General features: G+C 37.5%; 1 protein-coding gene across 1 annotated transcript in view; it reads left to right on the top strand.

Moving 5' to 3' along the window:
• snx19b (sorting nexin 19b) overlaps positions 1-18,826 on the top strand; it is a 58,931-nt gene extending 40,105 nt beyond the window's left edge. Inside the window, exons 12-14 of the mRNA XM_041813865.1 lie at positions 7,013-7,197; positions 7,476-7,563; positions 12,044-18,826. Coding sequence (XP_041669799.1) covers positions 7,013-7,197; positions 7,476-7,563; positions 12,044-12,167 — 397 coding nt within the window. The 3' untranslated portion in view covers positions 12,168-18,826. The remainder of the gene's footprint in view (positions 1-7,012; positions 7,198-7,475; positions 7,564-12,043) is intronic.
• The last annotated feature ends 2,268 nt before the right edge of the window (positions 18,827-21,094 follow it).

Raw genomic sequence — 21,094 nt, 5'->3', positions numbered from 1 at the left:
CCACTAAGGAGGTTATGTGATCAGCAGGGTTTGTTAGTTAGTTTTTTTGTTAGCAACATGACTCAAATAGTTATGGACAGATTTTGATGACATTTTCAGGGAATGGCAGAAATGGCAGAAAGAAGACCTTAGCAGATTTTGGGAGTGATCCCGATCACCGTCTGGATCCAAGAATTTTTTAAAGGATTCTTTACTATTGGGAGATCGGGCTAATGGCGGAGGTCTGTGCTCTCCGAGAGCTTTTCTAGTTATTTGTTTGACTGTTCATAAGTCCTTCATGGGTTAGAAGAATGCAGCTGAAGATAGTAAAGCAGTAACCTTCACTGTTCCTTTTTACTGAATAACTGCAATCAGTTTCTATTTCCATTAATGCATTAATTGCAATTAAAGTCCATAATTATGAATCAATCACACGCTTTATTGTCCTTTCCAGCACACTTTGGTTAAGCCACTGCACCATCTTCCTGCAGCTACAGTGATGTAAAGTATGTCCACCACTGTCCTTAATGTTTCATTTTAGTTTAAACTCACAGACAGCTCAGTGGACAAGTAAAAAGTCATCTGCACCTTATGAATCAAACAATTACCTTATTATTGTTTGCTTTTTTTCTGTCCAATCCCTAAGAAGTTCCTTTCTTCCTGTCCAAAGGTCATTATAGTCATCCAAAATAAAATCATGTTGTCCTCCTTTAAGAGGAACTCCATTACCTTTAGTTTAAGACAATACTAAAATAAATAAAACATTTTTTATGTTTTTTCACATATTAACAGTGACATAGTTATTGTATCACTGATATAAAGAATTTGAAGGTTAGGGCACAAGTATGTAGTGTTTATTTCAAGTCCTTTGGTCCACTGACACAATAACTTTGTCGCTATTATAAAATGAAAAATGATCAAAATGTTCCAAAGCTCTCAAGGTGTCGAGTTCATATTTCTAAGTTAGAGACTTTCTCTCACGAAGGCAAAACCGCTAACATATCCGTACCCAGCACTCATTTATTTCACAGCAGTGTTTATTTAAAAAGAACAGCATCAAGACTTTAATTGCTCATCAGCCTTTAGATTTTTGTGCCAGCTTACAGACAATTAATTGTGTTACCTTCATGTGCAAATTAACGTTGGCGTCCCCTTTTTTTTTTTTTGAACAGCCATCCGGCCTGACTCCCCTGACTCTGTCATTTTTTCCAGCCTGATTGTTAATTAGGCCAAGTCATTTTCCAGCTGGGGTTTGGTGTAAGTGATTTTGTTTATATTTTTGCAGTGTCAGTAGAAATCACAGGACAAACTTTAATGTGGAAACCTTGTTCTCTCCAGCTGGAGCGAGTACCAAAATGTATCACTTTGTCTTATCTGTTTTTCTAGTCTGTTGGGTGTCATTTGTGCTCTCACACTATGTGAAATCTGAGTATGTTTGCTCACTGTGTGTACAGCTGCAGCTCATTAATTATCATTACTTACTTTCTGCATAATAACTGATGTTGGGGAAAGCAGAGAATTCATTCATTAGATTAGGAGTAAGAGTTTCTTCATTCTGTGTTGCTAGTATTGATAATTTGTGAAGTAAAACCATAATGTGAAAAAAAAGGAGAAAGTGTCACACCAAAAACTGGTGTAAATGATTGAGGTCTAGGGACTCAAGATGGCTGGAAAGTATAAACGGCCTTTTATTCATAAGGCTAGCAACACAAAAATGCTCTAGTATTTATTGACTTGTGCCTTTTTCAGGGGGTTCTGTCCAGGGACAGTTTTTGGTCTTGATGTGCAGTTTTCGATGTGCTCCCTTCCATGAGCACTGGTGGTTTGACATAGACCAGAAATGTTCCTGCTGTTTCTCTTTGTCATAATGTGAATGACTTGGGGCATAGTTTATTAGAAAATGCCCTTAACTGTATCAAAATACAACATGCATGCATGTTAACACCAAAAGAACCGTGCTTTGGGTGGAAGAAGTGCTGGTCTTCCCCTAATCCCCTGTTGTCAGAGTGTCACACAATTATGCAACTAATTTGGACGATACTGGACAAAAATCCCATGTCAGTATTTGTTTTCAATATTTTGTTTTAGCAGAACTGCAATGTATGATTTTTAAAAAAATATATTTTTATCCTCAAAGAAATAACCAAACCAGTCACTTCTAAGTAAAATCCAAATGGACCAAATGCCAAATGTCACAATGGCACTTTAATAAGAGCCAGCTAAACAGCGTCAACATGGACATGGGAAACTACATCAAGATAAACTACATGTTTGTGGGGGAAACACATATGATTTAGCATTAGAGCTCAATAAAATAGAATAAAATTCTTATTTTATCACCATTAGACCTAGCATTTGAAATTGATTAGTTTTTGGTCAATAAGTCTCTTACTGTTAGTGGTTCATGGTCAGTCATGCCCCATGTACGTGAGCAGCCCGGATTCAAGTCCAGCCTGTGGCTCTTTCCCTGCATATCATTCCCAACTGTCTCTTCCCTGTTCCAACTCTAACTAGTGTCTTATCTCTACAATAAAGCAAAAAAGCCTCAAAATACATCTTTAAATAAGGATACACATAGATTGATAGGATCATAAATAATATTAAAAAATCTTATGCAGTGAATTTAGTAGTTTTACCTTCATTGTCATCACCAAATGTAGACATTAACGGCTCCTCCCTCACTTACTGACACAGAGTTCCTTCTGTGTTTGTAAGCTGACTTTCCCTCCGTACACCAAGGCTTTTTACATTTGCCATTGAGCTAGTTGTTCTTTCAGCAGAAATTTCTACCACTGGAAAGTGGTAAACCACATCATGGACAGGGAAAAGGCCAAGCTCATTAGTTCTTCCCCATTGACTTAGACATATTTGTCATAAGATTGCATGAACTCAACCAATATGGCCAAAATGTTTTGTTTTGGTACAAATATAAATATAGCTTTCATTGCTGCAGACATTTAGGTGCCTCTATATTAATATCAATAAATAAAAACAAGAAAAGCAACCATCTATTATATCATCTTCATCAACAAAGAAAAAGTTCTTTATTCTGTGTTGCGGTGTAAAGATTTGCAGTGATCAGTTTTGTATGTGGCAGTAAAAATTAAAGAAACTATAACTTATAACTTCTTCATACCAATCAGATTCTTCAGAAGATTTTATTTGTCAGAGCACTGTAATCCCTGACACATGCAGTAAGTTAGTCCATAAAGTGGCTAAATGAGCCCTTATAGTAGTTCTTTGGCTCTTTATTGGGTTCACCCTTTGATGACTACAGGTGTCAGTGTCACTATGTTCCTGTCATAAATCAGATGGATTATGTTAACTTGACTCTTGACTGTCACTAGCTATTGAAGAGACAAACTTCATGGTCCACCTGCTGAGCTGTAACAGCCTCGACCAAAATACTCTTGTGTTACTATGCTTCGACCTTGAGGACACGCTATTAAATACTTTAAGAACATTTACAACATTATTACCTCCGCCAAGGAGGTTATGTGATCAGCAGGGTTTGTTAGTTTGTTTGTTAGCAACATAACTCAAAAGGTTCTGGACGGATTTTGATGACATTTTCAGGAAATGTCAGAAATGGCATAAGGAAGAACTGATTAGATTTTGGGAGTGATCCGGATCACCGTCTGGGTCCAGGAATTTTTTAAAGGATTCTTCACTACTGGAAGATCGGGCTAATGGTGGAGGTCTGCGCTTTCTGAGTGCTTTTCTAGTTTATACATGTGTGGAGTAGAATTTACTGCCTGTAAAAACTTTCTATAATGCTGATGTATTATAAACCTACTTCTACCTCTACTAATACTACTGCTGCTGCTAGGTCTTAAAGCAAACCAATCATTAAGGGAAAAAATTGTTTCGTATTTTTGCGCATGTATTTAGGTATTTGTATGTACCTATCCACATGGTCGGCCTATGTTCGAAAACATGATATCTGATGGTCTGTTCAGAATCTGTGCTCTTTGTAACATCACAATGAGTCGCTATAATATTACCTGCTCATCACCTGATATTTCCACCCACAAATCTCCCCCCCATGCCATTGAAGCACACAGATTTACTCATGTCGGCACAGCCCAGAAAAGAGAGGGGCGATATGACAGTGAAGTCATTAGCATTTAAAGAGAAGCTGAATCAAGTTGTTCTGAGAAAGGTTTTTTAAAGATGGAGTGTTGATATCTCAGTGTTCAACATTTCAGAATTGATTTTACTCCCAAAGAGTAATTTAACTTCATCCTGAGTTGACAGTGTTGACGCATCAGTCTTAATCCAACTCTGTAGAGAGTCAATTAATCTAAGCTCTGGGGAACGTATAAAATTTACTTACAATACTGCTGTGTAAAGTAAAACTGGCTAATATTCAAAAGAGTAAATCTTAACTCCAAAATGTCCGTAATGACACTTAATCAGTGCGAAGGTACCAACTCTAAAAAAGGGTCAAACAACACTCTGTGGTGTGAACCCATATAGACACAGTAAAAGTGACAGTATTACCCCTGACTACACAGATTTTCTTGTGTACAGGGTCAAAAACCTCTGGTGCTTGACCTGCATTATGTTTTGACCAAAGCACAACACAGACGTTTTATTTAGACCACAGGGGACTGTGTTCAAATTTAGAAATACATTATGACACGTCACCTTTAACTTGAATTCATCAGGCACTATGGTGCCTCACTGTGAAATTCTAGTGTCAGCCTTGCTACTTGTCCTCAAAGGCCACTTCAAGACTGTCTCTTAGTGCTGCTCCTAGGAAAGTTTAAGATGTTACCTACCTACCAGTGAGCTGGCACAGCTATTCTCACTATGCTGATGTTTTCTCTGCAGTTGTAAGAGTTGAGGGTCCTAAAATACTGCTGTTACTGAGGATTTGGCTTCTCCTGTGCTGTTATGAAATCCTAAAGGAAAGAGGCATGTAACATTGTGGCTGGCACACCATGTCTATCCATAGCTTATACGGCTGCAGCACAGCAATGCGGTAAAAGACCAGAACAAGCTAATGAAATAACTTCATTAGAGGCCACATGAAGTCTGCTAAAGGAGCAGAACATCAGGCCCAGAGGGAGGTCTCTGCTTCTCTTAACAGAGCTCTGAGGTTTTGAACGATGTTGCATAACAGCATCTGCATGGTGTTAAACATTTTTGGAGTGGCAGCAGTTCCTGGAAAACTCTTACAGAATGTGAAATTATTGAATTCAAGGCCTTAGATCAGGGGTGGGTAACTGGCAACCGGGGGGCACAGAGACCAAATGCATTAGAACATAATCTTTTATCACCTTCTGGTAAAAGTTGCATTCTTCAAAAGAAATAAGCAGATGTAGTGTCTGTTTCTGTAAAACTCTTTTATTAAGCATTACTGAATTCATTTAAAAATAAATGGAAGTAGAATACACTTTAGTGATAATATTGTTAATTGCAAAGAATAAATCAATAGCTTGAACACCTTCAATCATGTGTCTACTCTGTTAGATCAAGTTTAAAAGAGATATCATGATAAATTCTAATGAAAGTGTTCTATTTGTTCGTACATTGAAATACAAGCAGTAGTTGTATAATATCGAGTGTCCTACAGTTTGTAAGAAAAATAACATATCCAAAGTTGCCCACTCCTGCCTAAAATGATCCTAAAGATTACAATCATCCATGAACTTATTGTAGTGACTGTTTTTATCTCCACCATACCATCTTGCTGGTGTCTCTGACAGCTTTATGGGCCTGACCCGTAAAATACTTGAATACTTGAGCTACATTTGGATGTTGTTTTTAGCTTTAACTTGCTTTAAATAACCTCCCCCCTCTCATCTAGTCTGGAAGGTGACTGGCTGTGTTTCCAACCCTCAGATGGTAAATCTTGGTGTGAAAAAGGCCAGGCCAGTATAAAAGGGTCAAAGTCTCCCAGCTACACATGGCTTGTTGAATTTACACGTCTAAATCCAACTGAAGAGTGGAGGGAAATGGGTTCAGTTAGAAACCATGAGACTGCACTAGGCTGGACTTCTCTGCTGGACTATAAGGTTTATATCCGTGTGGGAATGCAATGAGGCATGGGTACAAGGATCGCTTAGTTCAGATCAGGTTTGGCTTGATGACAAGGTCACAAGACACTAAACTCACTGACCCATTATCAGGAGTTCAATCTGCCATGCTTCGGTCATTTTACCGTGATTAGAGGAAAAATGGTGGGCAGGACAATAATTGGTCTAAGGCACAGACAGTGGGAGGAAACATAGAAGCTGCTTTGCAAAATAGTGCTGGAAAAAGTGCTAAATGCAAAGTAATGCATATCACATTTTATTTTGACATTACATTGGGTACACTTACCCAAGTACTGGCTTTGAGAGTTTTTTTCCCCTTAAAATGAGTTAAATTACATGGTAATATTGACCCCATCTGCTGTGATTTTTAGCCTAGCTTTTGCTGGTACTCCTCACAATTTCTCCACTTCCTATACACACTACAGAGTCTCATACCTCATAATACAACAAAACTATACTAACTTTTGGACCCATTTGACTGCTTTTTCAATTAAAATTTGCCAGTTAGTCTATGCATGTTCATGCACTGTACAAATGTTATTTTAAAGTACCTGGTTACTAGTCCTGCACACTCTTATCTGTAGCGCATGTGACATTGTTATCTTTTCTTAATCTCTTCTTTTTTGCTTTTATGGCCTATACTATGACTATATTTTATTCTCAGTATATTATGCCATTTTGAAAGCATGCTGGGACTCATGTCTGTAAAAGACACTATATAGATGCATTTCATTTACTCACTATCTGTCAGAGGACCTTGTTGTCAAAAGACAACTAGTTGGAAGCAATAACCCCAACAACCACTGGCTAAGGCAATTTCAAGAAATTCATTGAGTTTGCAGTAAAATTAAATGTATTTAAATGCTGGATATTATCCAGTCCAGTAAAATGACTTTACAGCGAACTTTACTTTGTAGGCATGAAAAGGTTTTACATACAGACGTAACCAGCGCTTGTCTCAATGTACTGCTCTGTGCTTCTAATTTCAGATGGCTGGATGTTAGTGTAGCCAACTTGACCTGCACCAGGTACTGGGTGGCGTACCTGCAGGTGATCCAGGAGGCCGTGTGGCCTGGAGGAACTCTGCCTACAGAGCCCAGAGTTGAACGCAGCCAGCAGCAGAAGGACGACACCAGGCAGCAGGCTTTACACTGTTTGACGAGACTCCTACCAGGTATGTGTTGACACAGAAATAAACATGTTGAGCACAAAGTTATTAAGAGCTTGCCCAATAAATCACACGGACAGTATTTCTGGACATTTTCAGCTTTGCAGTTCCACTGGGTTAATATAAAAATGAACACACTGAGTTTCTTAAAATTCCACTATCAATCTGGCCCTGTCTTAAATCAGGCCTCGACTGGGTATAATGACTCTTTGACTTGTAATGAGAGAGAGGCTGGCATTAATTAGCATATTGCTATGTAACTTTGTGTGTTTTTATGTCTCTAGATTTGATCTCAGACATGCTGGGCTCAGATAAGTGCAAACACAGCTGGCAGACTGCACTTGACTCTATTCAGGACCCCTACATTAACAGGTAAATATACTGCAGACACTCTAAAGCACTTGGTTTATGTTTAGTTACATTTCTTTGAAGTTTAGGCAACAAAACCACAAAATTTAACAGGACTGAATCTTTTGCCACAGATATTTATAATACACAACAATAAACTGCCATTAGTTTGTATTACACAAGTGTTTTCTGACTCTGCTCTTGCAACTTTTGACCGAGGTTTTTAATCAGCATCTCTGTCTAGCCTTTTTAATGGCTAAGATGGATAAACCTTTCAGTTAGGGCTGTCAAAAGATTACAATTCTCAATTGCGATTCATCTGGATTTCTGTAGTTAACCGGGATTAATTGCACCTTTTTTGGATTTAAAAATTCTACAATTTTACACTGAATTTTAGTCTTATGCAAATTTGGATTTTTCTGCCATCTTAAACTGAGGGTGATTGATTTCACTTTAGATACAGACGTGCTTTTATAGATAGATCAAAATTTATGACATATGCTTGTTCGCAGAAAAAGGAACTTGTTATGGATCTTTAAGGAAATTAGGGGATGGAAAAAATGTAATGTTTAGTAATTTAAGGTGCCAGTGACTTTTGATTTGTCCACTGAGCTATCTGTGAATTTTTAGATTGAAATCATAAATTCAGGAGCAGTGGTGGACTTCTTTTACATCACTGTGGCTGCAAAGAGACACTGAGGTGACCAAAAGTGTGTTGAAAGGGCATACAATTAAAAAACAAAATAGTGCTCTAATTAGGGGTCATACTTAACCACAATTGATAGGATTCATCTTGACAGCTCTTTGGCATTTTTCATTCTGCAGGGTTATTTTTATTACAAGTATATAAATGTCCTTTTATAAAAATTCTTAAACAATTTCAGATTTTGTTATTTTTTTCTCAAAGAAAGCATTTCCGTTACCTGTTGGCTATTGAAAAATCAATTGCATTTTGGTATATATTACCATCTTTCTAATTATAACAGAAAGAATAAGTCAGTACACTACAAAAACTGAAATCTTACCATGAGTATTTGGCTGGTTTCTTTACAAAAATAACTCATACACTAATTAAAAGCCATACTTTATTGCTTATAAGGAGTAAAGGTATCTGCCAATGGGACAGGCATATATAGTTTATAACTGTCCTGATATGAGATTTAGATGTCTATTTGCTTATGCTTTTGTTTTTTACTTGATAAAGAAATTCATATTTACTTTTTGCCAGTAATATTCTGAAATGAGATGTTCTATGGTCAGTTTGGATTTCAATAAGCTGAATGAGACAAGAAATCCACTTGCTGAGATTTGATATTTTGTAGTAAATTTCAAGTATCTCTAACCATGTAATAATTTCCACCTACTACTCTTTCAGTTTGTAACTTCTCTAGCCTTATATGCTTTTTTAACTTGGTCACAAATCTTTTCCAGAAGTCATTCAAAGATGAGTGTCTCCTGCTTGTGAATAAGTTTTACTGTTCTCCTCTGGCCTGTATTCTCCTCTGAAATGCCTTTGACTGCATGTGTTTTTGCTCTTTAGCTCATTCTCAGCATTAGTGGCACAATGTAGGTCAAAAACCTGGAGGAATGTGTTTCTGTTGGAGAAGGCACCTCGAGCAGCAATGATGTCACCTCACCAAAACTCACTGGTTGTGTCAGCTGCGATGTTAAAACGTTACCCGATGGCCTTGTTAAACAGACTGATGTGCTGTACTTCTGGTAACCAGCAGGTGTATCTAATCAAGTGGTCAGGGGTTGTTTTTGCTCAATTACACTCAGACACGAAGAGAAGCTCACCTGCACTCGTACAGTCCGACCTAATTTCTTCACCAAACAAGCTCAAAGTAAACAACAGCTAGGACGATCATGAAAGTTTACAAATGTGGAGACACTGTGGCTGGAAGCAGTCAGCTTCTTATAATTCAGTATTTAGATTAAGATAGCAGAGTTCCAGACAGACTCTTTGATTAACTGAGCAAGGGAAACAGTTAGATTTTTACCTTTTTTAGATCAGTTAGAAACTCAATTCATGCAATGTTTCAAAGGTGAATTCTGTTATTTTACACCCAACAAAAATCTCAGAACTTACCACCAGTCATTGACTAACATTGCTAACTGCCTCCATGAAAGGATGGGAATTTCTCAGTTATTCTGGTAAAGCCAGAATTGTGTGGAACAAGCAAGACTTCCTTTTCCACCTGGCATTTACGTCTGCAGTGTAAATTGTACCAGTTCTTGGTTTATCATCAAGTAGCACCTGCTCATCTATCGAGTCTCAGTTTAACAGTAGGATACAGGTTATATCGCGGCTACACTCAAGCTAATTTAAGCTGTATGAGCCTGAAAAAGAAACAAAAATAGATTTTTATTCCCTAAACAAAAGCTGTCTCTTTGCAGGGCCTGTTTTCATGTACAGGAGAAGACTCTCTTGCAAAATAAAGACTCAGTTATCCAGAAAAACTAAAGATTGTAAAGCAAAATTTGTACTAACTTAAAATTGGGCTGGAAAATGAAGATGCTAAAATGCTCAGTGCTTTAACATTGTGATATCTGACCCCACCTATAAAAAACTGAACCATAAGATGATGAAAACTTTCTCATAATCTAAATCCTTAACCCAGTGTGCTATAGTTGTCAGTGTGCTTAAATTTACAGCTATTTTTTTCCAACATATATATTTTTTAGAAGCCAGTTTGTTTTTATCTGTTTTTCACCGATTTAAATGCTTTTCTATTACAAGACCTTAAAGTTGTAGGACTCCTATGCCGTTTCCATGTACAAATCCCTACAAAGTTGTGCAGATCATAAAATGGCGGCACTTGAATTCCCTCTATAGCTCTGTTAGCACTGGACTAGTAATACCTAGGGACCTCTGGTAATCTGTAATAATCGCATGGGACATCTGTGTTTTTAAACCTGTGTGAATTGACCATGTCTGTAATTAGCAAAGTATAAATTCCAGGGCAAATTACCTACCATATTTCTGCTCACACATATGTCTGTAGCTAATACTAATTCCATGCGAATCTACATCTCTGTAATTTAGGGTGGTAATTATATGTTTTGTGCAGCTTTTTCTGCTCCTTTATCTGTTGAAAAAATAATTTATAGAGGGGGCAAATGATATTCTTAACAACGTTTTGACACATATGGCTTATAAATAGTGCTTTTCTCTCAGTTAAACTTTTCTTATATTCAAAACTGACTTTATTTTACCTAATATATTTATTTAAACTCTACTTTCCAGATGTATGTGCATACACTGCTGCTCTCTTAATACGCAGCACTTCTTCCCTGTCTTCAACAGCTTCTCTTTTGCCGTGCCTGGTCTTATGTTTGTATTATTAGGCTGTACATTTCAATATAATAGACTTTATGCAGAATGATATCCAGAGCATCAACTGCATAAAGTCTATTAAAAATGACAGAAAAGGTTCATATTTAACAGGAGACATCTCGCCTTTCTCGTACATTAATGGGAGGGACTCTTGACTTTCTTCCTCTTCTTCTTTTCTGTCTGATCAGCTTGCATTACTTTCAGGTGATGTGACCTCAATGTGTAATGGAATGGTTAGGGGAAATTGTCAGTAGTTTATTGGTTAAAGATAGCTTTCTACAGATCTAAATATGTTAAAAAATATATAAAGACAGAAAAAAAACACTTAAACACATGTTGCCTTTTGGAAACTCTGGTAACAGTTTCTATAGGACACATTAAGACAATGTCACCTTCAGATTGCAATGTGCACAACAATGCATTTTTTGTATGAACTTTAGAAATAAAAAATTGCAGCACCTTCATGTTTTCATTCAGAAATGTCTATAAATTTGATAATACAGACTTTGCTTATCGCCCTCCTTCTAGCCCTTTCCAAACCCAGCACAGCTTCGGCAGGGAACTGTCAACATAAGTCTGGTCTTCTCAAAAGTCCCTCCTGTGCGAATGCACCTTAACAAACACTGACATCAGGGGGTAATTCTGAAATTACCAGAGGTCCACAGGTTATTCCATGCGAGTAGTGTTTAAGATGGTTGTTCTCTTCACCCCTTGACACTGTCCTTGTTGGAGAGGTGGGCTGGTTGTCTGTGGTAGGAGATTAAATGCAAAATGAATCCTATGGGAGCGCAGTTACATGAAGAACATGCTAGTAAACAGTAGACATAATAAATCAGCTTTACTATGTGCTTAGAGAGTGTTCTGGTATAGTTTGATATGATACTTTTACAGGTGGCAGCATAGCTGATTGAATAGATTTACATCGTCGCTCATGGAAATTTTACTCGATATTCCCTGCTGCATTCACACATCAGCTCATCCCAATTTTACAAAGAAAGTCTCTGTGAAAAATCTGGATGTGTTGTTCACACATACAGCTTACCTAGAAAATCTTGCATGTTAATGGGGTTGAAGTCTAACTAATGGCAGCAGACATGTTGAGCCATTTCATCACCCAGTCTCATTTGCATAAGTCATTTAATGACAGCTGATCCTGTTTTCCAACAGACACCTGGTCTACTGCATATTTGATCTTCTGCTGGAGTTCCTGGTTCCTGAAATTCCTGAGGAAGACTTCCAGAGGAGCCTGCTACAGACCCTGTCAAAAAACCCTGAGAAACTGCTGGCATGAGGAGAGCCCCCTTCCCATAAGTAACACCTGCAACCCAGCTTTAATACTCCATCATTCAGATTCACATTCATGCATCTGGGTGACAGTGAGGATACTCCTGTTATACTATTGGTCTACAACCTGTGTTTAAATGCAATGCAAAAACTTAAATCTTGACATGTTTTAGTCTAATTTCTTGCCAAAAATACCTGACAATAAGTCCAAATATAGCTCACTGCCAGTGCAGCGAGAAAATATAACTAAAGAGACTTGAAATGAGAGGTTGATATCTAAGACAAGTAACACTTGTGATTTGAGTTTTTGCAGCATGAATGTTTATTGAGACTGAATATTTTCTCTGTCCTCACTTTAACCCCTGAGCTCCCTAAGGCTTGGTCTTTTTTGGTCTTGAACACATCATCCTGTAAACACAAACACTTTAACACAATTTGAAGCAGCCTTGATTACATGAGAGCACCTGGTTTGTGTTTGATTCCCTCTGACGTTCTGTTCACATCTAAACATGTGGCAAAGCCTCGTCTGATCTCCACATCCAGCCTCTTCCTGCCTCCTAAACTCCCTGGCTTTCACTAAACTCACTTCAGATGGTCCTTAAACTCTGTCCTCGTCCCCCCTGCAGAAACACCCACACCTGTTGCTCTACTCCGGAGAAGCAGGATTTGCATTTTCCTCTCTGCTTAAATCTCAAAATGTACTCATGGGATTTAGCATCACTGTTTCTGCTCTCAGTTCAGCCGTTCTTTAACATCCCACTGGCTCAGTATAGATCTGCACATGTGAATCTGACACAATGTGAGATATTCTTCCTAAATCTGAGCCGTCCTGAGGGATCCCATGTCTCTGGTTGTGATTTTAACCTACAGATCCAGGTGTAGGAAAAGTACATACTATAGTGTAAAATGGTGAAGAGTTGCCCATGACTTATTTTACTGCCTTCATGGATGCGTCACAGTTTCTTTAACAGGCCCCTCTGAGAATTATCTGTGCAGTTAATGTCTATATTTTATAGGAAGTTGGCTCTACAAAAACATTTATATGAAGGATGTAGGAAGCTTTTGGCCTAGGTAAGGCTATGAAGAGTTTTCATTTGTTATTTTCTGGAGTCGCTGCATCCTGAAGATCAGTTGAGTGTGGTTGATATCATTCCATGCTGATAGCTTAGGTCTCAATTACCTGGATTTATCAGTCTTCAGTTTGACCCTCTAAAAAACAAACTAATAACCTGGATGTGGACTAAAGTTGTCTGATTTTCGATATTTGTTGAAGAATGATATAATCTATGTTACTTGTGCAAAACGAAAAAAAGTCATATCTTTTCTCATATTTTTAACCAACAGCTGCTTTGAGTGAAAGAGGGAAAATCTTAACACCAACATATCTGTGCAACTTAGTGTGCAGGAGATTGCTTGCATTTTCTTTCATTTAAAAGAAGGCATTATCCAATACATATTGAAAGTGGGTATCAATATCGTTTCAGAGTTACTAGAATCATATCTAAGTGTATAATCCTGGTGTCATGACAGCTTTATTTGCAGATAATAATACAATACAAATAATACAAATAGTAAAAAATATCAAAAACGCTGATTTTTGGGGCACCAATGACCTGGTGGTTGTGTCAGTGCACCTGGGTTTAGGTCCAGCCGTAGGCCCCTTTCCAGCATGTCATTCCCTGCACTCTCTCTTCCCAGTTATCGGCACTAGTCACTGTCTTATCTCTCAAATAAAGGCTCCCAAATGAATGTTTACAAATGAAAGAAGCAAAAGAATTTTTCTGACTGATTCATGGGATTTTATTGGTACATCCAGACCTACACCAAATCTTTATTTGGCATGTGCAGATTGCATCCAGATTGAATTAAAAGAGTCCCAGAGAGAGAAAAAGAAACAAAAAAACCCTACAATTTTTCCTCAAAATTAAATTCAGACTTTATTTAGAGGGGGTTTAAAGACATTTGAGATCTGAGTCTTGCATATTTGTCACAGTCCACCAAATCTAGCCTCAAATTGTACTTGAACCACATAAAAAACAAACACATCATCCAACGTTAAAAACAACCATTTTGCTGAATTTAAACTGATGGAACTGCAACTACAGCCTCCTCTATGTGAAAAACATCCCCTGTAAAAGAACCCTACATGATAAGACAAGTTCATTCGAATGGATAGATATTCATATCTCTTAGATTTGTATTGAACAAAAAATTCACTAGATATCTGCATTTTGAGAAAATTTGGAGTCAAGACCTCACCAGGAGGTTTTAATCTGCTGGATAGTGTGATGTCATGAGGCTTCAGCTGTCACCCATCAAATTGTATATTATAATCACACTATTATTGAAATGAAAATCATGAAGATGTTACTCTCAGTGTAAATCAAAGTAAAATAGTCACAGAGCGAGTGGAGCCTTCATATGTAAATAAACACAGAGCCCCATTTACCTTCAATAGCCTTTAGAAACAGGAAATAATGGCAGCATAAAACAAACATGAGCGTTAGGCTAATAAACTCTTCTTTCTTCTTCTTATCTATACAGAGACTCATGCCATTGGATATGCTGTTAAGCATCTACAAACATTGCATTCAGAAGATTGACCAGTGATTCTGGGTTAATTCTTATATTGAAGACATAATCCATGGCATGGAGCCTAAGCAGTTCTTGCATTTTGTAAATCACGCCATGCAGAGACATTTACAGAAAGCATTATTTTTTTTTTAATGTTCTTTATACATGCAGAGACTCATGACTAGATTTGATTTACACTGAGAGTAGCATCTTCATGATTATCGTTTCACCAACAGTGCGATCACGTTCATAATATAAAGATTTGATGGTTGACTAATGCATAGAAATAGTATGGGCAGAGAACCACTGAAGCCCCATGATGATGTCACACCAGCCAGAGTTTCTAAAACATGACGGCATCCTTGCGAGGTAATTTAAATTTTTTATTAAAACTTCTTTTTTGTTCAATATACATATAAGAGATAAAACTATCTATCCAATATGGGGAAAATGCCTCATCATGCAGAGTGTGTTTCAAAGGACCATGAAATATGCTCAGATTTATAGACTTTTACCACCTACTGAGATCATTCCAGCAGATTCTGGTATATTTTGTCTTACTATGAGTCAAGTAAGAAGACAAGGGACTTTTGATGTGGTGTATGAGTGATAAACCTTTACATGAAGAATCCATTAATATGTACATCATCTGTGCATCATTGTGTTATACTGAAACCTGTATCACACAGTTACCTCATTCTGGGATCATTTTAGAAACCACCTGAAGGACATTCAAGTGTTTTAACACAGCCTACATTGACTTTGTTGGAGTTTTTTTGCACTTTGAATAACAGCCTTATTGCCTTTAAATGGTCATACATAAATCTGAGCTTCTTAACAAGCTTGATTAAGACAATATATTTAAGAATACCCCAAAATAGCTTCAGTATGTATTTAAAATACATTTTATGTCAAAGTTTCTTGTCATTTTTTCATTAGTTCATCTGTACTTGCACCTTGCCAGAATGACCTTGTACTTGAGAGAAAGCTTTCACTTTTTTTCCAACATTTGAAGAATCTTAAATGTCATTTATTCAACTTGTTGAAGTCATATGTAAATTGTTATTGTTCATATTTTTAGGTTCACTTTGGGACTATGAAGTCAGCTCTAAATTGATTTATGGAGATAAAAGTATGCATTATTCTCTCTATATCAGACACCTCCCATATCCAGTGTGTCTCCTGTGACTGAATCTGCATATTACGTTGGATTCAAATCTGAGAAATGTTAGCTTACATTCCAGTCCGTTTTTTTTGTTATTTTCATTCCATTGTTTGCACTCATCTCCTGGTTAAGTTGTCTAATCCTTGTCTTAAAATGTCCTTTTTTTAAATCACAAGTTAAACCTATTTATTAACATATTTATGTGCTTAATTCACTTAATAATGGCTATTGAATTCCGTCCATGAAAGGATGAGTGTTGTGTAAAAGAGAGGATTGACCTCTCTATTATAAAGTGCTTGTAACTTGATTTGCCTTAAAGAGCAGCCTGATGAAGACTGGTCTGTCTGTGCTGTAGTCAAACAGCTCATCATGCCTTAGTTTATAAAACATGTGCACTCATTCCAGCTCCCTGTGTTAGACTGTGCTCAATGCTGAGCTGTAACGGTTGTTTTGATGTCAAGAAACTGTGATACATATTCATGCTCTACTGCTGCTTATTGATGCCACCATGATAAGAAATATTTGCTCTGAACATCATAAAAGAAAGATCCTGATCATATGATGCTTTTTTCCTCATCATAATTTTACCAATTTATAACTTTAGGGGTGCCTCTAGACAACTGATTACAACGTTGTTTTGTGCAAAGCTGAATTGAGATTAGTAATCCAGTCTAAAAGAAAGAAAACTCCCTGAAAAAAATCTAACAGAGCACAATACATTTGACAAAGCTAATATGAGATCACATCTTCTGCAGGTTGAACTATGTCAGTCTGGTTTGTGGCTTATATCAGCAATCCAAGCATCTCCTCCTTGACAGATTCAACTTGTAATTCTAGCCCAGACTGGGAAGGATGACATTAATTGTTTGCTTGACAAATTAGACACATCCTTACTTTTTATGCCTGAAAATCTTCTCGTTACTTGACAAAATAATTGCAGCCCCTAAAGGCATGTCTACAAGAACTCTTTCACTTTATTAAGTCATCCATCCAGATACGCGGTAAAACCTATAGGCAAAAAGTTTCAGCCAGTCACTGTACAGTGGAGCAAGATTAGGCTTTATCAAATGAAAAAAAAGATGGATATAAGACATCATTTGCCTTTTTTTTAAGGGGTCTGACTGCAGACTGTACATCTCTGACGGCCATTCTCACAAACTGGGACACCTGTATCTCAGAAGGGAAGTGCTTTAATTTGCCAGTACAAATTACTTCCAGTTTTAGATTTATTTAACATTCAACATTATTGATAAACAAAGTCTCACAGTTACATTTGTGAAATAACCACATTGCAAACATTGCAGAGCAATTAATATGTCAAAAATAAAAGAAGAGAAGGGTCAGAGGTCTAATCTGGGATTAAATTATGTATAGCCCTGTTTTAGAAGTAGCCACTCAAATGTTGGCTCGCTTGAGCTTTGTTAGCTTTAGCTACGTGGTTAACATTACTATATAATCCCTTGTCACTAATTTAGCTTTGTAAACATGAGCTTTAGCTACAAGAGCTTCAGCAACATGAGCTTTAGCAAACATAGCTAAAGCTAACGTAGCTATGTAGATAACATAGTTTATGTATTTTACATAACTGCTTTGTGAGCTTAGCTCTAGCTTAATTGGCTGTGTTAGCTACGTCGCTATGTTGGCTATATAGCTATGTTAGCTACAGAGCTACATTAGCAACCGGGCTCTATTATATATATCTAAGTTAGCTTTAGCAGTGTGAGCTTTAGCAAACTTTGCTAAAGCTTGCTTAGTTATGTAAATACATTGATACGTAGCTTATATAGCTGCTTTGTTAGCTTAGCTTAAGCTACATAGTTTACTCAGTTAACAGAACTACATAAGCTACACTTGCTGATTTAGAATGTTTTCATGGAGGGCAGGCCGTTTTTCCTGTAAGCAGACTGTTTAATCTGCTTTATTAACACTTTGTAATCAAGCTTTGCAGGAAGGGTTAGGGTAAGGGTTAAACTTTTGGTATCCTAACTCTTACCCTTACCGTAAATCGAAACCAAAGTTAAATCTGATTTTATTTCTGAATTTTTTAGTTTGTATTTCCATTCTAAGTATCTCAGGTGAATGGTTGGTGAGAAAAGCCATCAGAGATGAACAGTCTGCAGCCAGACTGTCTTGTGTTTTTCTAAAGAAGCTCATCCTGGACATTTGCTGTCTATAGTCAAAGACAAACCTGCACCAATGCAGCACTGCTGTTTAAAGTGGAAACCATTTATTTTGAAATTAAACAGTTCAGTAAGACGGTGACAGTTACTATAATATCTACATACAACCGCCTTTTTAGCCTATATATGAACTGATATGGACTCTAAGTTTAATTTTCTGTTGTTTTTTTCTGTAGTTTTTCCCTAAAACATTTGATGTTTCAGCACATTTTCCTCATAAAAACAAAATTTATGCAGCAATAACTAGACAGTTTGCCATTAAAACATGCAAATGCCTTCTTAAAACAATTAAAGCATCTCATTGATACAAGATTTTTTTGTCTTTCTGCAACAACTAATTTAAATTTGTCTTGTTATGGTGGCATTATTATTCAGTATACTTATCTGCTTCTATCAATAATATGTTAAATAATTTATGTACAATTGCACTGTGCTTTTTGTCTTTTGAGTTTCCTGTATTTATGCCAAATGTTAATAAAGCAGCCAATGTTTTCTAGACAGTTAACCTTAATTGTTGTAAAGAGGATTATAATACGGGGTCCATTGTGAAATATAATTATGTCTCTTGCTATCTTAACACTCTTTTTCACTTTTTTCTTTGTTTTTTGTTTTTTTACCTGCTTCTGTGTCTACTCTAGATTGTGTCTAGTGAACCTGTAAAAAACATGTTGTGCATGAAATGCTGTGGATCTGTCTTTTAAAATACTTGCTTGTTGTTCCTGTGCAACAAAAATTAAAGGTACTGAACATGGGTCATTAAAATCTGTAACTGTTTGCAGTCATTATTTTCTTGGTATGAGGGGAATGAAATATTTAACAAGAGGCTGGTACTTACCTTTTATGAGATTTTACTTTAAAGTATCCCGGGCTTGTTTGAACTATGCAAAGCTTCATTAAAAATGCCCACTTCAGCAACATTTTTACACCAAATCTAATTATTTTCCACTCCTTTGTACTGAAAAGTAATTTGTTGTAGCCTGCAGAGATGTTGTTCTGGTCCAACAACAACAAAACTTGACGATAAAAACATTTAAATATCACATAATAAAGATCAGCCCCATTTCTTGGAACTGGTTCTGCTACACTTCACTTCTCTTACAACTCAGGGGGAGTCCGGGGTTTGATTATTCAGAAATATGCAGCCTTCAAATGGAACTTGTAAGGTGGTGTGGTGAAGTCAGGAAAGGCTTGGCGCTCAAGTGTTAAATTCGTGAGAACACTGTCGCTGGGCAATTGCAACACGGGCACCAAAAATCCCTTCTTCTCTTCTTGGCTGTCAATTCTTTTGCATTTACACACCACAAGAGATAAGACAACATGTTACAGGGTAACATTTACAGGGTAGTTAATAGGCAGGTAGTATGGTGAATGTGAACTAATTCTTTTAAAAGTTGCATATCTAAAGTAAGGTTGTAACAAGGCTTTGAAAGGTTGCTCTCTGGCCCTGCTTTCTTCCCTTCCTCCATCATCCTCATCTTGCTCTCTGTCCCTGCTTTCTTCTCTTCCTCCATCATCCTCATCTTGCTCTCTGTCCTGTTCTTCTCTTCCTCCATCATCCTCCTCTTGCTCTATGTCCCTGCTTTCTTCTCCTTCATCATCCTGCTCTTGTTTTCCGCATCTAATTTATTGTCCTACACCATACTCACTTTTTTCTCTGTCCCTGCTTTCTTCTTCATCATCATCCTCCCCTTGCTCTCTGTCCCTGCTTTCTTTTGCTCCATCCTCCTCTTCTCATTCTCTCTCCCTGCTTTCTTCTCCTCCCTTTTCATTAACTTCCTCTCTGTACCTGCTTTCTCCTCCTCCATCCCTCTCCTCTTGCTCTCTGTCCCTGCTTTCTGCTCCTCCCTCATCATCCTCCTTTCACTTTCTGTCCCTTATTCCCCCATCATCATCTTTCTCACCAACCCTGATGTCTTCTCCTTCATCATCCTCATCTTGCTCTCTGTCCCTGCTTTCATCTCCTCTATCATCCTGCTCTTGCTCTCTGTACCTCCTTTCTTCTCTTCCCCCGTTATCATCATCTTGCACCCTGTCCCTGTTTTCTTCTCCTCCCTCTTTATCATCATCTTGTTCTCTGTCCCTGATGTCTTCTTCTTCATCATCATCCTTATCCTCTCCATCCCTGCTTTCTTCTCCTGCACCATTATCATCAATTTGCCTCTGTCCCTGCTGTCTTCTCCTCCATCCTCCTCCTTTTGCTCTCTGTCCCTGCTTTTCTCTCCATCTTCCACATCTTTCTCCCTATCTTCTACAAGGAAGGATACTTATATGAAGCATTCTGAATTGACACTAGCCTCTTACCTTATTATAGCCTACTTGCAGCTTTAATTGCTGATAACATTTTAAAGAAAACAGTTTAAATTTTTTATCCTACATTAAAGGTTGAAGAGTTTCCTAACAGTAATTGGTTGATTGACAGATCCTGAAATAATCATGTAGTTTGTTGCTGTGTCTGTTTTGTGATTGCTAAGGATCAGTGAGTACTCATAGGTCAGAGAACAAAGAGCTAAACAGAGCTACAGTGCCGGTAACAGCCACTCTGTGTGTGGGGCCTTTATTACTGTAAGTCTATTCTGAGAGCTGTCTTCTGATCAGGAGTCCATGTGTTTCTGCAGAATAATGGGGATATTTTAGGACCATCACTAACAGTCTACAGTTAAAGCTGCAGCATAGCATAATTGACTCCTTTGCCTTCATAAACTCAGATTAGCTGGCTTTCATCACTCTTGTTACACTGAACCTTCCCACTAATAGTGAAGAGAGAAAAGCTCACATAAATCAGAGCAGCACCTGATCAAGTTTTCCACCTGCACATGTCAAAATCTGTTGACATTTTCTTTTCCATCCAGCAGCCTCTAAACAGCACCATTTCCCATAACATGCTCTGTTGTGTTTACTTCATGAGCCATCTTCAGTTTCAAATCTAACCACTAATCTAACTTATTTCTGTGGTCTGGCATGATTACACTTAGTCTTTTAGGGTCTATGACTGGGGCCAAGTCCCTAGCCAGCATC

This window comes from Cheilinus undulatus, linkage group 2, assembly GCF_018320785.1.
Source record: "Cheilinus undulatus linkage group 2, ASM1832078v1, whole genome shotgun sequence".
NCBI lineage: Eukaryota > Metazoa > Chordata > Actinopteri > Labriformes > Labridae > Cheilinus > Cheilinus undulatus.
This window is presented reverse-complemented; position numbering and strand designations above follow the sequence as displayed.